General features: G+C 44.5%; 1 protein-coding gene across 1 annotated transcript; it reads right to left on the bottom strand.

Annotated features, from left to right (window-relative positions):
* Nucleotides 1–3,382: 3,382 nt before the first annotated feature.
* On the bottom strand, nucleotides 3,383–11,808 carry Smim20 (small integral membrane protein 20). Its single transcript, XM_076864572.2, has 3 exons — nucleotides 11,597–11,808; nucleotides 4,801–4,857; nucleotides 3,383–4,032 (listed from the first exon to the last, which is right to left on the bottom strand). Exons 1-3 carry the CDS (start codon nucleotides 11,703–11,705, stop codon nucleotides 3,995–3,997), a joined length of 204 nt encoding a protein of 67 aa, XP_076720687.1. The 5' UTR covers nucleotides 11,706–11,808; the 3' UTR covers nucleotides 3,383–3,994.
* Between the last annotated feature and the right edge of the window lie 1,156 nt (nucleotides 11,809–12,964).

The following is a 12,964-nucleotide window of genomic DNA, read 5'->3' as shown; positions in this document are numbered from 1 at the left end:
CCCAGAACAAGAAGGATGGACAGTGCTACCCCAGTCTGAGACCAAAGGCTTCTGGAGAATCACTGGCAGAGTCTGCTGTAGAAGAGTGAAGTCCTCAGGTGATCGCAGTAGCAATCAAGAACTGGTTCAGGAGAATTGAGCTTGCATCTGCAGCTGCTTCCTTGTTCTTCCAACTGTCATTCCATCCAAGCCACCATCCTATTGGACGGTGCTGCCCACACTTAGGGAGGGTCTCCATTTCAGTTCACTATCCCACATGCCAATCATTCCTAGACACACCTTCACTGACAGACCCAGAAGCCTCTTAATCATCAGCATCTCTTAATCCAATCAAGGTGACTATTCAAACTGACCTTTAGAGCCCCAAAGAGGCACCTTCACCCCTTCTGAGGATGGCGCTCCCAGTGATGTATGGGACCCCCATTAGGCCCCACTTCTTAAAGGATCCTTCACCTCACATTGCCTCATAGAGGACCAAGTCTCCAACATGTGAACCTTGGGGAACACACTCATACCAGAGCAATGGATCTGTTCAAATGTCAGCTAGCCCCTATGATAGTAGCTGTCATTAATCCGTCCCCTGCCATGTTCTAGATATTGTGACAGGACCATATCAGTGTTCCTAATTTCCCAGCAACCCCACAGGACTTGGCCATCCCTTTGCCACTGAACAACCTGGTTCCCTACAAAGTTTTCTGATTCCACGATTAGACACAACCTTTTTACTTCTAAAGTCAATTTTTGCACCTCTTCTTAAAACCTTTTAATTGAATAAATGATTCAATTATTTAATTGAATACATGTTTTTAGAAAAGTTACTATTTGCAGAGCTCTATGAATATTCAGAAACTCAACATGACCATGCACCTGTTCCTAGATCACAAGAGAACCTAACACCCTGAACACCTCCTCCGACACTTCCTGTCACTCCCCTCCCCTAAGAGCAGCCACTACCCTGGCTTCCAGCTGTACAGCTGAGTCTTGTCACTGGCTTTGTTCATTCATTCAGCTTTGTTCACTCTCATTGCAGCATCGGACTCCAGCCTGAGTGTATCGTTTATTCATTCGTTGTCCTCTAGGTGGGTGGTTGGGTGGTCTCCAGTGCTGCTATAAACATTCTATCGTATGTCTGCTGGTGAACTTGGGCACGCATTTCTGCTGCATAAATAGCTGGCAATAGGAACCAATGCAATACTGGGTTTGCATTATGTCCAGGGTTAGTAGATGCTAACTACTTTTAATATTCTGCACTATTTTAATCTTATTTGTGAATTTACTTCATCTGCTCTACTAAACTATAAAGGCTTTTTGATAAAATACATATTACTTATGCTCTCCCTCATCTTAAAATGAGGGATCTAAAACATAAGACAGAAAACTAAAGTGAGAAAAGAGGAAGGAAACCAATAGGATAAAGAGAAGGATGAATTGAACACAATGGCCCAAATATACTTCACAGAGCTGTAGCTACTGTTAAAGCTGGACCACAAGTGCGCTGTGCTTCCCATCAGTCAGTGCAGAGAGGGAATCAAGTTACATAATTCAATGTTCACAGGATTAAAGTACCAAGTGGGATTTTAAAAAGTCAATCTAAGTCTTCTGGGCATTGAAAAGGAAAGGCCCAAACTTTATTTCAAAAGTAACAAAAAGAAATGTCAGTTTCTCCCCTCCTGTTATAACCTCCCCCAATATGGACATACTAAAACCCTAAGATACAAGGTGTTGGGGATAACTGAACTCCAAAGTATGGTCCAGGGACCTCTGGGAGTCTCTGGAACCTTTTCAGAGCATCTGCATGGCCAAGACCATCTTCTTGGTACTAAGAAAGGTTTTGGTCTTTTTTGCTCTCATCCCCTTAGGAGAGCAGAGTATTCTAGAGACCACTTGGTGATACTGCAACAGATCGGTACAGAAACAGATGTGGGAACTCTGCTGTTTTGTTAGATGTTTAAGAGGTTTGCAAATTCTGTCTTAAGAAAATTTTCAAGCAAAAATATGCCCTAATGGGTTATTATATTTTTTTAATGATTGAATTTTTCAAAATTAATTTCTAATATAATAAATATCTATAGACATAACAATTCACATAAATAATCACTTTAGAGTTCCTGAAAACTTAAGAATGAAAAGGTGTCTCAAGGCTAAAAAGCTAAAGAAATGCTAGTTTGATGGAAGATTTCCCCAAAGGACATTGCTTGTCAAAAATCCCAGAAGGTAAAGTGGAAAATGGTCTGTGATCCAATATATTTGGGAAATATTATGCCTCTCCTGGAAAACAAGTTAGAAGCCAATAAACCTAACCAGTGTTATAATTCTGTTTCCTGAATGGTCTTGACTAAGACACCTCTCAAGTGCTTCTATTATTATCCTCAGGGCACACCTGGGAACTCACAGATGACTGGCAAGGCCCTCAGTCAATCCTCATGAACAGCATCTCTTACAACTCAGCTTCTGTCAAGTGTGGATAACAGTCTGAAGTTACACGTCTGACAGCAGGAAGAGTGATTCTGTTACCAACATCAAAATGACTGGGCAGGACACACAGCTCCTTTATTTCTGCAAAGAGGTGGATTAAGGGCAGAGACAGGCCTAGGACAAAGATCCCACTCAGGAAACCAATCTAGGTCTGTTTCCTCAAAGACAGTCAATCAAGGCCCCACAGCTCTCCTCTGCGGAAGTCACAGTCGTGTTAGCTTACACATCTTTCAAAGCAGATGGTACCAGGCACTTGCCTTAGTCACAACAAAATCTCAAGCATCTGCAGAAGTTTGGCTTTAAGTTCTGTAACTTCTTGGTGACCCCTCCAAGGAAAACAGAGCAAATGTACCCCTAATTAGTCAACTTCCTCTATTGAGTTGTTAACTGCAAGTCAATTAAGTGTTGGGGAATGCTTACCAAAAATGATGATTTTGGTTTTGGACATATCAATCTTATTTCTTTTTGACAATAATTACATAATTGGGCCAGTTGTCTGTTAAGAAAATGCTAAGTTCACAATCATAAAATTAACCTCGTCAAGAATCTCCTCTGAGGAGAGCCTACAATAATATGCAAGGTACCACGACTCTTCAGAAGCATGCAATCTCATAAGGGGCTACGAGGGCACAAGGACAGGACACTAAAAGTAAAAGGAAAGAAGGAAAGGAACGGAAGGAGGGAAGTGAAGAAAGAAGGAAAAAGAATCAATTCTCACTTTCATTACTGCAGCACCTGGGAAGGTACCTGCAGAGAATTCAATGTTGTCTCTTCAAATGTGCTATTTACCTTTAAAATGTTCACTTATAATGCAAACAAACAGGTGAACACTTCACAAATGTCTAATCAAACAGTACTTCTTGGTGTATAATTTAGTTTACAAAAAGATTTATGAAAAAAAACACCATTGCAAAGTAAAAATAAATCATTTTAATAGACACATTTTCACTTCTGTTAATTCACCACTGATTCTTCTACACATGCGCACTGGTCTAGTTTGACTCACTTTGTATTTATTTCTTTTCTAACATGGAGTAATCTTTTAACAAGAGATGGTTGAGATGAATGGGGTATTTTTAAAATACACAAAGTACCTTATCCTCAAAGAGCTTTATCAACTTGACCATTTTCAAATAGCCACAGGAGGCAGTTCAAATCTCTCATTTGGAGGGGCAAAGAGGCGTGGACCTCCTTAAGCCCATGAGTTCTATGCATTCGTAGCACAGCTCGGCTGGTGATGAAGACTCAGTGACGAGCAAATCTCCTGCAAATGGCCATATAAGTGTGCAACAAAGTCAGCCGAGTCATGAAAACCTTCCTAATGGTGTAGTATGTTCCAGGATTCTTCTGATTCTTGAGGGAATGTCAGTCCTTGTGCACGGTCTTTATTACAGGCCTCTTACCGACAGCTTTCACTTTCTCCTCCAGCCATCTCTCTAGTGAGGTGGTTTACTCTATCAATGCTGAGTCAAAAGCATGCAGATGTCTCCTTCCACAATCGAAGCTGGTGGTAGCCTTCTCATTTCCTGCCGAAGGGATCAGACCACACCTTCAACCCTATAGGAAGAAACACGAATACCTCAAGATATATTATAAATGTCCCAGCACCCCTCAAATTCAAACCAACAAAACGACATCCATGGCACGGAGTAGTGCGACTCCCATGGGGTCTGAGAGCGAGAGCCAGTTGCTGGAACCCAGGAGTGAAATGACTGGGAAGCCACCCAGCCACACGGCAGCCACAAGGGGCATCAAAACAGCTCAGAAATCGCCCCATAACAGGAAGATACAGATCTGGCCTAGTTAAAAAATAAATGAATGTTGCCACAGATTATGAGAGTTTTGGTTAATAAGCTGGAAACCTCTCATTCTCAGCCAGCTTGGATCATCTTAAAGGACTGACCTACTCAGCCATGAAGGGAGCTTTTTTGGGCTCTTGCATAAAGCCCAATCCCACATCAATTAAAATAGCTCACAAGTAAATGTGATTTTCCTGTGAGGGCAGGGTTTAAATAGGTACTTGGTAAATACTTCTGCAAAACAGCTACCCATGCTTCCTGTTTAACTGTATACTTGTTACATTTACACTTATTTATCAGATGCAACAGAGGGACCCGCAAACTTGCAATAAGTATTCTGCAGTGAAATCTGAAAATGAAGTCTTAGATAACAGCTATAAAAAAAATGGCAACTATTACGAAATAAGTAGCAAAATCACAATCTAGCTTCTACACCTTCTCGCCCCTCCATGGCAAAGCCCACACAAACCACACAGCACAAGGGGACCAGGGGGACTCCGTTTGGATTGTTTTTTCTTTAGTTTACCTGGTGGCTGCACATCTTCTTGAACAATACCAGCCCGATTTATGGCCTGTTCCTTCTCTGAGAAACACAACAGAACAATTACTCTTCAGGAAGAGGAGAGGGAGAAATCTTTGTATTTATATCAGCCTATGACATGGGACAATTAGCAACAATATTTATGTGTTATTAAATTCAGAGATGTGGCTACTCAAGGCTTTTAGGTTGTGGAAGTAAGATCCTATAATGCAAAAAGATGGGGTATTTTCAATTAAAAAAAAAGAAAAAGCAAGCTCCCAACTTCAAAAGAAAAGCTCCCAACTAACATCTTTTTCCTGTGATCTCAGCATTTTGGAAAGGCAACAAAACAACAGAAAAAGAACAATTTTGAAAGAACTGGTGGGCGTGATATTACAAGCGGAAGGCTGCTGAAATGAAGGAACAAGTACAATTAACAAGAAAACGATGTCGTTTGTATGTCTAAAACGCACTCCACTGAAGGACTAGACGCAGAGCTAAATATGCTATGTTTTTGATAGGAAATAGAGCAGAAAATTAATCTTTGGGTGGGTGGCTTTGGTTTGGATAATTGAAGCTTCCCTAATTGATTGCAGGTGCTGTGCCAATTAGCAAGCGCGTTGTAGCTAGGCGGCGAAGCCGATCTCTTTGGAGATGTCCAACAGGCCAGGGCCAAGAGAAATTGGGCATTTTACGACTGTGGGCTTCAAGAGCTCTGACACATCTTTCTAAGTGGTTGAGAATAAACCCGAGGACTGTGACAACAAAAGACTTAATATTTTAAGTATCTTGACAAACAAATGGGAGCTTTTTAGAAGAAAGACTCGGGGAGCCAAAGAATGTTTACTACTAAATTATAGTAATTAAATGTTGTAATCGGACCTCTGTTTTAATCAGACAGACAAGCGTTTCTTTAGTCCACATTTAGCTCTTATTTAATATTAGGCTATTTTCTTTATTTTGGCCTCTGGATTCTCATAAAGTTACACAAGCATAAAGGCACAAGAAGCAGGGTTTTCCCCAGTCTTAAGATTCACTGAACTTGCTTCTAAGTGATGTGACAGAAAGCCAATCCTAAATGACCAGATAGTTTTATCAGCACTAAGTATTGCTTTGGCAAACAAAACACTGGGCAATGGAGCTGATGGGGATCTTGGTATCCAGTTCTAAGAAGGACAGGGAGAAGACGCCAATTAGAGACAATGGCCTGGTTGCCTTCCCACCTCTCTGAAAGCAGCAGGTGGCTAACTAAGACCCTCTGAACCTAGATATGCCAAGAGACTTTTTCTGACACAAGTGGGTGATAAGGGGCCTCTAAGGTGTTAGACTTTCTGAGATAACTCAAAAGGTGTTATTGCCTAGACAGTAACCCTTGTAGGACTGAGCCCGACCACACTGTCCATATGTAAGTCTCAAAGTATGGATGTCCCAAACATGCTCGAGAAAATGCCAACTCATAAAAGATCACACACACTGTCATCAGTCTTGCCAGGAACAAAACCCGATAATTTTCCAGATCTAAAAGGCCTATTCGCTGATATAATGAAAGAGGGCAGAGATGCCTTTTGAAAGATAATTGTCAGAAGGTATTTGAGATGTACAAATTTAAGAAAAGCAGTCACCCTGGTACATCGAAACATTCTTTAGCAGGTATTGCGACGCCAAACACGCTGGCAGACTGCCAAGCATGAGAGGAAGCCAACTTCGGGTGGCAGGGACAGAATGCCTAATTGTGTTCTAACCTCTTATGATGCAATGGAGAATCAAGTGAAGAGAAAGGAATCCCTGTCTCCACACTTTCTTGCTAACTGCTAATGAGGCTGGAAAGAGGCTGAGGATTTGTTTTAAATAGACCATAATCTCTTTCTAATCCTTGTCCTAATGCAGACACCCCTGCAGTCTGGCCTGGACAGGCATTTCAACCAGCCCCTACCAAGCAATACCCAGGTATTAGCATCCTATCTACATCCGCTGGTTCTTTAATCCATTAATGTTTTATAAATACTCTGAGGCCAAAGCAGTCTTATGTAAATTCATGATTCCACACAAAGACACCTTATTTGTGAATGCAGAATATGCTAAAAGGAAGACAGAAACTCAAACTCGTTCTCTCAGGATTTAGCCAGTACAACTTGATGAGGTGGACAGATTTATCACTGGAGAAATTGCAAATTTATAAAAACCACAGGAAAAGGGCAATGGTGAAAGCCAGGGATTTAATGGCATGGACAAATAAGCTAATTATTGACTTTAGTCATAAGCATGTTTCTATCCTGAGTGAAATGATTAAAAGCCAACTATGGGACTCTGGGTTGGAAAATCCCCACTCTGGTGTCTCAGCAAGCCCAACTCTGCCCCCTGGTGCTAAGGCAGTGGTTTGATTTGTAGTTTTAATTGAGAATCCTTATCTCTAGTCAAAGGGCCAAGCCCTATTATTAAAGTTGTTTACACATGCAGGTGGCTGATTTCATACAGTAGTAAGAGAATCCACCTAATAATTTTAAGTCTTTGAAAATGAAAACATATCCTTATATTAAATGTCCATATTAGAAAATAAATCTAGTGTGTGACTTGTTACTGTATTTAACGTTGACAGTCCTACAAACAAATGCAATACATTTAAGGGCCAGTTCTCTCAGCAACCTGGGAGCTACTAGCTAGGGGTGCTCTAAGGGAAGAGTAGTAGGAAGAGACTAAAATTAAAAAGCAGACAGAAACAGGTACAAAATAGGACCTTGGCAATCTCTCTCTCCCCCATCTTTTCCTGCCAATTATGAGTTGAAATAAAGCAACTCATAATGTGACATCACTGGAAAAAATGCTAAATTTGTATATGGATATGCATTAGATGCTATCATTGTTATCAATATTGAATTGGAAGACTACTGTGATTAGGTAAGAGAAGGTCCCTGTTCTTAGAAAGGCTAAAGTGTTTAGGAACAAAAGCTCACACTGTCTTCAATTTTGTCTCACAGAGTTAAGCAAAACAGTAGCAGTAATTGTAATATATACGTAACTATAACTGTGTGTGTAAATACCTGTATACGTGTGTATATTACCTACAGGGGAGAAAGCAAATGCGGCAAATGTTAACCACTGGTGAAGGACAAAGCAACCTACTGTACTATTCTTGGATCTTTTCTGTCAGTTTGGGTTTTACTTATTAGAAAAAAAAAAAAGCAAGAGTAAAACACACATGTTGATTAATTCAAAGTAATCCTGTAAAAATACAAATTTTTAGAAAAGATACTTTGTGTTCCCATTCTGCTGCGGTGTCTGGCACATACCCTGCTGCGGGGGAGTCCAGAACTGGAAGCAAGCGTGACCTGAAGCCAAGGGGAACCAAGTGGCCCTAACAGCAGGTGTGAACCACAGGCCAGGGACACACCACACCACAACAGCAGCAAATGAGAACAGAGGCTAACAGGACCCAAATGGCAGTACTAGCCAGTGTGAACCGGAGGCCAAGAGCCCAGATGGCCGCAAGAGCACCTGTGAGCCAGAGGCTGAGAAGAATCCACCCGCCGCGATAGCTGTGTGAACTAGCTGGGTGAAGGGAGCCAAAGGGTCACCTGAATCACCGGCTCCTTCTACTCTGTAAACTATGGGGGGGGGGGGGGGCGGGGCCTTCGCAACACCAGCAAGAATCCAAGGCTGGAGTCTGTGCGTGTCAGCTGGTCATTTTTTTTTTAATATTTATTTATTTTTTTTAGTTGTAGTTGGACAGAATACCTTTATTCCATTCGTTTATTTTTATGTGGTGCTAAGGATTGAACCCAGGTCCTCGTGCATGCTAGGCGAGTGCTCTGCCACTGAGCCACAATCCCAGCCCCATGTCAGCTGGTTATAAGGTAAGAGGAATGAAGAGCACTTTCTAAGCCCTAGCGTGTGATGGGAAATGCCCTTGCAAGGCAAGGAAACGCCCTTGCAAGGCAAGAAGATTTCCACATCAATGGATTTCCTGCACCTTGTTCTGAAACGGGGCAGCAGGGTGCAACCCAAGAATGAGACTGACTCTGGAACATTTTTCATTGTCTTAAAGACACTGTGACAAGGCATTAGCAGACAAGGGTGGGGGAGTTGGGGTCTGGTGTCCACTCAGCAATTAACATGCTGGGTGACCTTGAATGAGTCACCTAAATGAAGGAATGGATGAGTTAAAGCTTCTGGCAAAAAAAAAAAAAAAAAAAAACAACCCTGATTTTATGCTTATGCACATCTAATTAAAATTAAAAATGAACACGGTCATGAAAATGATTTTTCATTCTCAGTTTACCAGCTGGTCTCAATGCCTAAAATGCATGTTCTTTCTAAAAGGCCATGTGCAGGATCACCGCCTGGTTCTAGAATTCAAACAAATTAGGCTTCTAGTTCCAGCCATCTGCACCCTTCCCTAAAAGTGCTCTTTAGACAAACCACGCTATGCAACAGGATGAAAGCTGAAACAACGTCCAGGGCTCCTGCCAGAGAACAGCAAAACTGGAACCACACTTCTGGTTTGGGATCACTGACCCCCAAGGCCAACTGCCACCTCCCCAGTGCTCATCGTAGTACTTGAGTATCACCTACAGAACTGACCATGTTCTTCATGCAACACTGGGCAAAGTCTTGCCGAGTTAATGAAAGAGCTGCGGATGACACTGAACGACAACATGAAGTCCTGTAAGGCACGCTGTGACAGTGGCCGCTGATTAGCAAACACGGAAAAGCTCCTTGGCTTTACTTTACCCAAGTACTCTTTGCCTCTTTTCTGCTTATTCCAGCAGTGACCTTGGAACATTCCTGTCCCCATACTCCCCATACCCCAACTGGCCCCACCAAAGGATCCAAAGTGACCTGATGTTCCAGCTCATGGCTGGGGCTTGTTCTCTGCAAGCTCTGGCTTCAACTCCTGTTTTTCACTAGTAATCCAGTTTTCAGGTACTGGACTCCTGCCCTGACCTTCCAAGAACTGTGGCCTTCTCCTCAGTATGCCCCAACCCTGAGGAACAGAGGGAGCTGGTAAAAGAGGTGGCCAACACAGTTCTGTGCATGAGATTAGGAGTTCATACCAACTCCCCTCGAGGACTGTCTCTGTCCAGTACCTTCCCTGGCCCAGTCTCTCCTGGCTCCCCATCCCTCCCAGCAACAGTGGAGGTAAAACCATTCTCCCTAGATCAAGGTACCTTTCACATTTGGTGCTAGGTAATCCTTTGCCACAGGGGACTGTCCTGTGCACTGCAGAAGGGTATTCTGGCTTCTATCCGGTAGATACCTGTAGTACACTCCCGCACTCTTCCCCTAGTTGTGAGGACCAAGATGTCTCTCGATAGGGTCAAACGTCCTCGGGGACAAAATCATTCCCAGTTGGAAACCACTTTTTGGGTTTTTTTTGGAACTGGGGACTGAACCCAGGGGCTTTTAACCACTGAGGCACATCCCCAGCCTTTTTTCATATATTATTTAGAGACAGGGTTTCATTTCACTGAGTTGCTTAGAGCAACTTTAGTTGCTAAGATGCTGAGGCTGGCTTTGAACTAGCGATCCTCCTACCTCAGCCTCCCAAGCTGCTGGGATTACAGGTGTGCACCACGATGCTGGCTCTGAAACTTTCTAATGGGACCAAAGCAGACGCTTTGTCCCAAGTTCAATTCTACAGGATGTAAATAAACGGGTGCAGATTATGCAGACCCATATTTAACCCCGTCAGGGGCATGCAGAAGGCTGGAAAGCAGAACGTACAGAGGCCATTTCAGACCTGGCCGATGAAAGCAGCTACAAGGAAACTCGAGTGTGTACTAAATGCTCTGCCTCCAGAAATCAAATGCTGTAGCATCTGTAATGGGCCGAACATTTACATGGAGCTTTCAGCCTCCACTAATATTCTCCAGGGGCAGGGCTGGCCCTCTTCCATCTTCAAGATGATTCAGGTTTCCTGGAGAACAAAATGAGCCTCTAATGCCTAATATTTTCTCTCTGACAGATGGTTTCAGATGTATCAAAGTGCTAATCCTTGCTGAGGTATAGGTCTCAAGGAAGGAGAGTTTGGCTTTTAGAATGATAGGACTTGAATGATTAAGGAGGAAAATTACTCCCAGGATATTCACCATTGTCATGTGAGCAACCAGCTTAAAATGAAGGAAACCAGTGCAATCTGAAAAACGATTTGAGGAAAAAAAAAACGGTAAAAAACCAGGATAGCAGCTTAGGTTGAAATATTTCCACTCAAAAACATCTTTGGGAATGGAAATGAAGGGCAATAACAACACCTTTCAGCTCAGGATGAGGGGAGTTCCATCTGCCTCCCTGCCATATCACCATTCCCAGCCTGGGTGTAGGGAGGAGGTTGCAACAGAAGCCTGGGTTAGAATATCTGCCTTACCACTTACTGTGTGACCTTGGGCAAGTTATACCACCTCTCTGGGCTTCAGTTTCCCCATCTGTAAAATGGATGATAACTTCTACTTCAAGGGAGGTTGTACAAATTAAATGATCCAACCTACACCTAATCTGACATAGCATATTAAACCTTGTGTTAACTATGAATGTGGATTAACATTAGGTTGACCTACTATGTGCAGACTGATTTCATATATCTCATCATCTCTGAAGCTCCCAAAAGCTTACTACTCATGGTGCGGAGATACAGAAGAGACGGCTGAGGGTCTGAGAGGTTGAACCACTTGGTCGCAGTCACAAAGCTGCATGCTGCGGGGTTCGAACCTGGCTCTGCCCGACTCAGCCCAGCTCTTTCCAAGACACCACGTGGAACTGACTCGGGTGGGGGTGAAGGGGGTAGTGACTGGGGCCAGAGGTCACTCACGGTACTCCTCCAGCCTCATTAGGGGCCGGAAGTAGATGGGGTAGAAAGCGGCGCCGACCAGGGAGACGAAACCGCCGAAAATGAGCGCGGTGCGCAGGTTCCGGGACATGTTGCCCAGCGGGGGCTGCCCTGACCCGCGAGGGCACCGTCACCCTCGGAAGCCTCGCTCTGCCCGCCCAGGCCGCGACCCGGCTCGGAAGAGGCGGAGCGGCTTTCGCTTCCGGGCCTTGGGGCGGGGCGCAGGGTGGAGGCGGAGTTGGGGAGGGGCGGGGTCGGGGTCGGGGCGGAGCCGGGGCGGGGCCCCGGGTGGGCGGGGACTGGGCGGGGCCTCGGGCCCGCAGCTGCCCTCCCTGCTCTGCCCCTGGCGCGGGCCGAGCGCGAGGGCTGGGTTGCTGCCAGGGCTCTGGTTGAGCTTCATTCCCCCGCGGAATCTCACTGGCCCTCTTCCCTGCCGGGGGCCGGGCTCCGCTTTCCACCGCTCCACTCACCACCTCCAAACCTCACTCCCTCCACTACCAACCACGCCCTCTTGTCCTTCTCCACTTTGTCTGGCATTTAGTGAACGTCTACCGCGAGCTGGACCATCTCTACAGCTCTCTGGTTTAATCCTCAAGTCAGCAGGCTCAGTTTACCGGAGAGGGGACCATGGCTGCATGCACAGCCTCAGACAAGTCCCTGGGCTTCCCCGAGGGTCCCCTGCTCTCCCTGTTCCCTGTACTGAGATATCAGGATTCCTGAGGACGATATGAGATAAATGGAGCTCTGAAAAGGGCAGAGAGCCAGCAGCCAGTCCTAGGGATGAGACCATGGGGCTCTGGCTCATTGCCTTAGGTGGGGGCCACTGAGGACAGACTTCTGCTTCCTCCTCTGTGATTGCCATCCTCTGCACCTGTGCCCCTTACAAATGGGCTGTATCTGAACACGACCTGCCCAAGGGGCCTTCGCCCAATCCTTTGTAGACAGACATGATGCCAGCAGCTGGGGCTGGGAAGCACAGGGGGTACTTATCTTGACCCCATTATTTAGTCCAGAAAAGTGAACTGAGCCTACTGATTCGAGGATTAAACCAGCGAGCTGTAGAGATCGTCCAGCTCATGGTAGACTTCACCATCTTTCCGAAATGGTGGGGACATCTACAGTTTCTTCTTTCTTTAAAGTTTGGTAGTTGAATCAAGCTACCATTTACCATTGTAGCTCTGGAAGCATATAAATCAGCTGTTTGATCTGTTGGCAGATTTATGGACTATTTGCTATGCCCCAAACACCAGGCAAAGTGCCATGGGAGACACAAGATGAATAAGATGTGACCCCTGCTTTCCAGGATCCTGCCACAGAACATATACATGAAAAGATAAATAATGATCAACA

This window comes from Callospermophilus lateralis, chromosome 8 (assembly GCF_048772815.1).
Source record: "Callospermophilus lateralis isolate mCalLat2 chromosome 8, mCalLat2.hap1, whole genome shotgun sequence".
NCBI classification, from domain to species: Eukaryota; Metazoa; Chordata; class Mammalia; order Rodentia; family Sciuridae; genus Callospermophilus; species Callospermophilus lateralis.
This window is presented reverse-complemented; position numbering and strand designations above follow the sequence as displayed.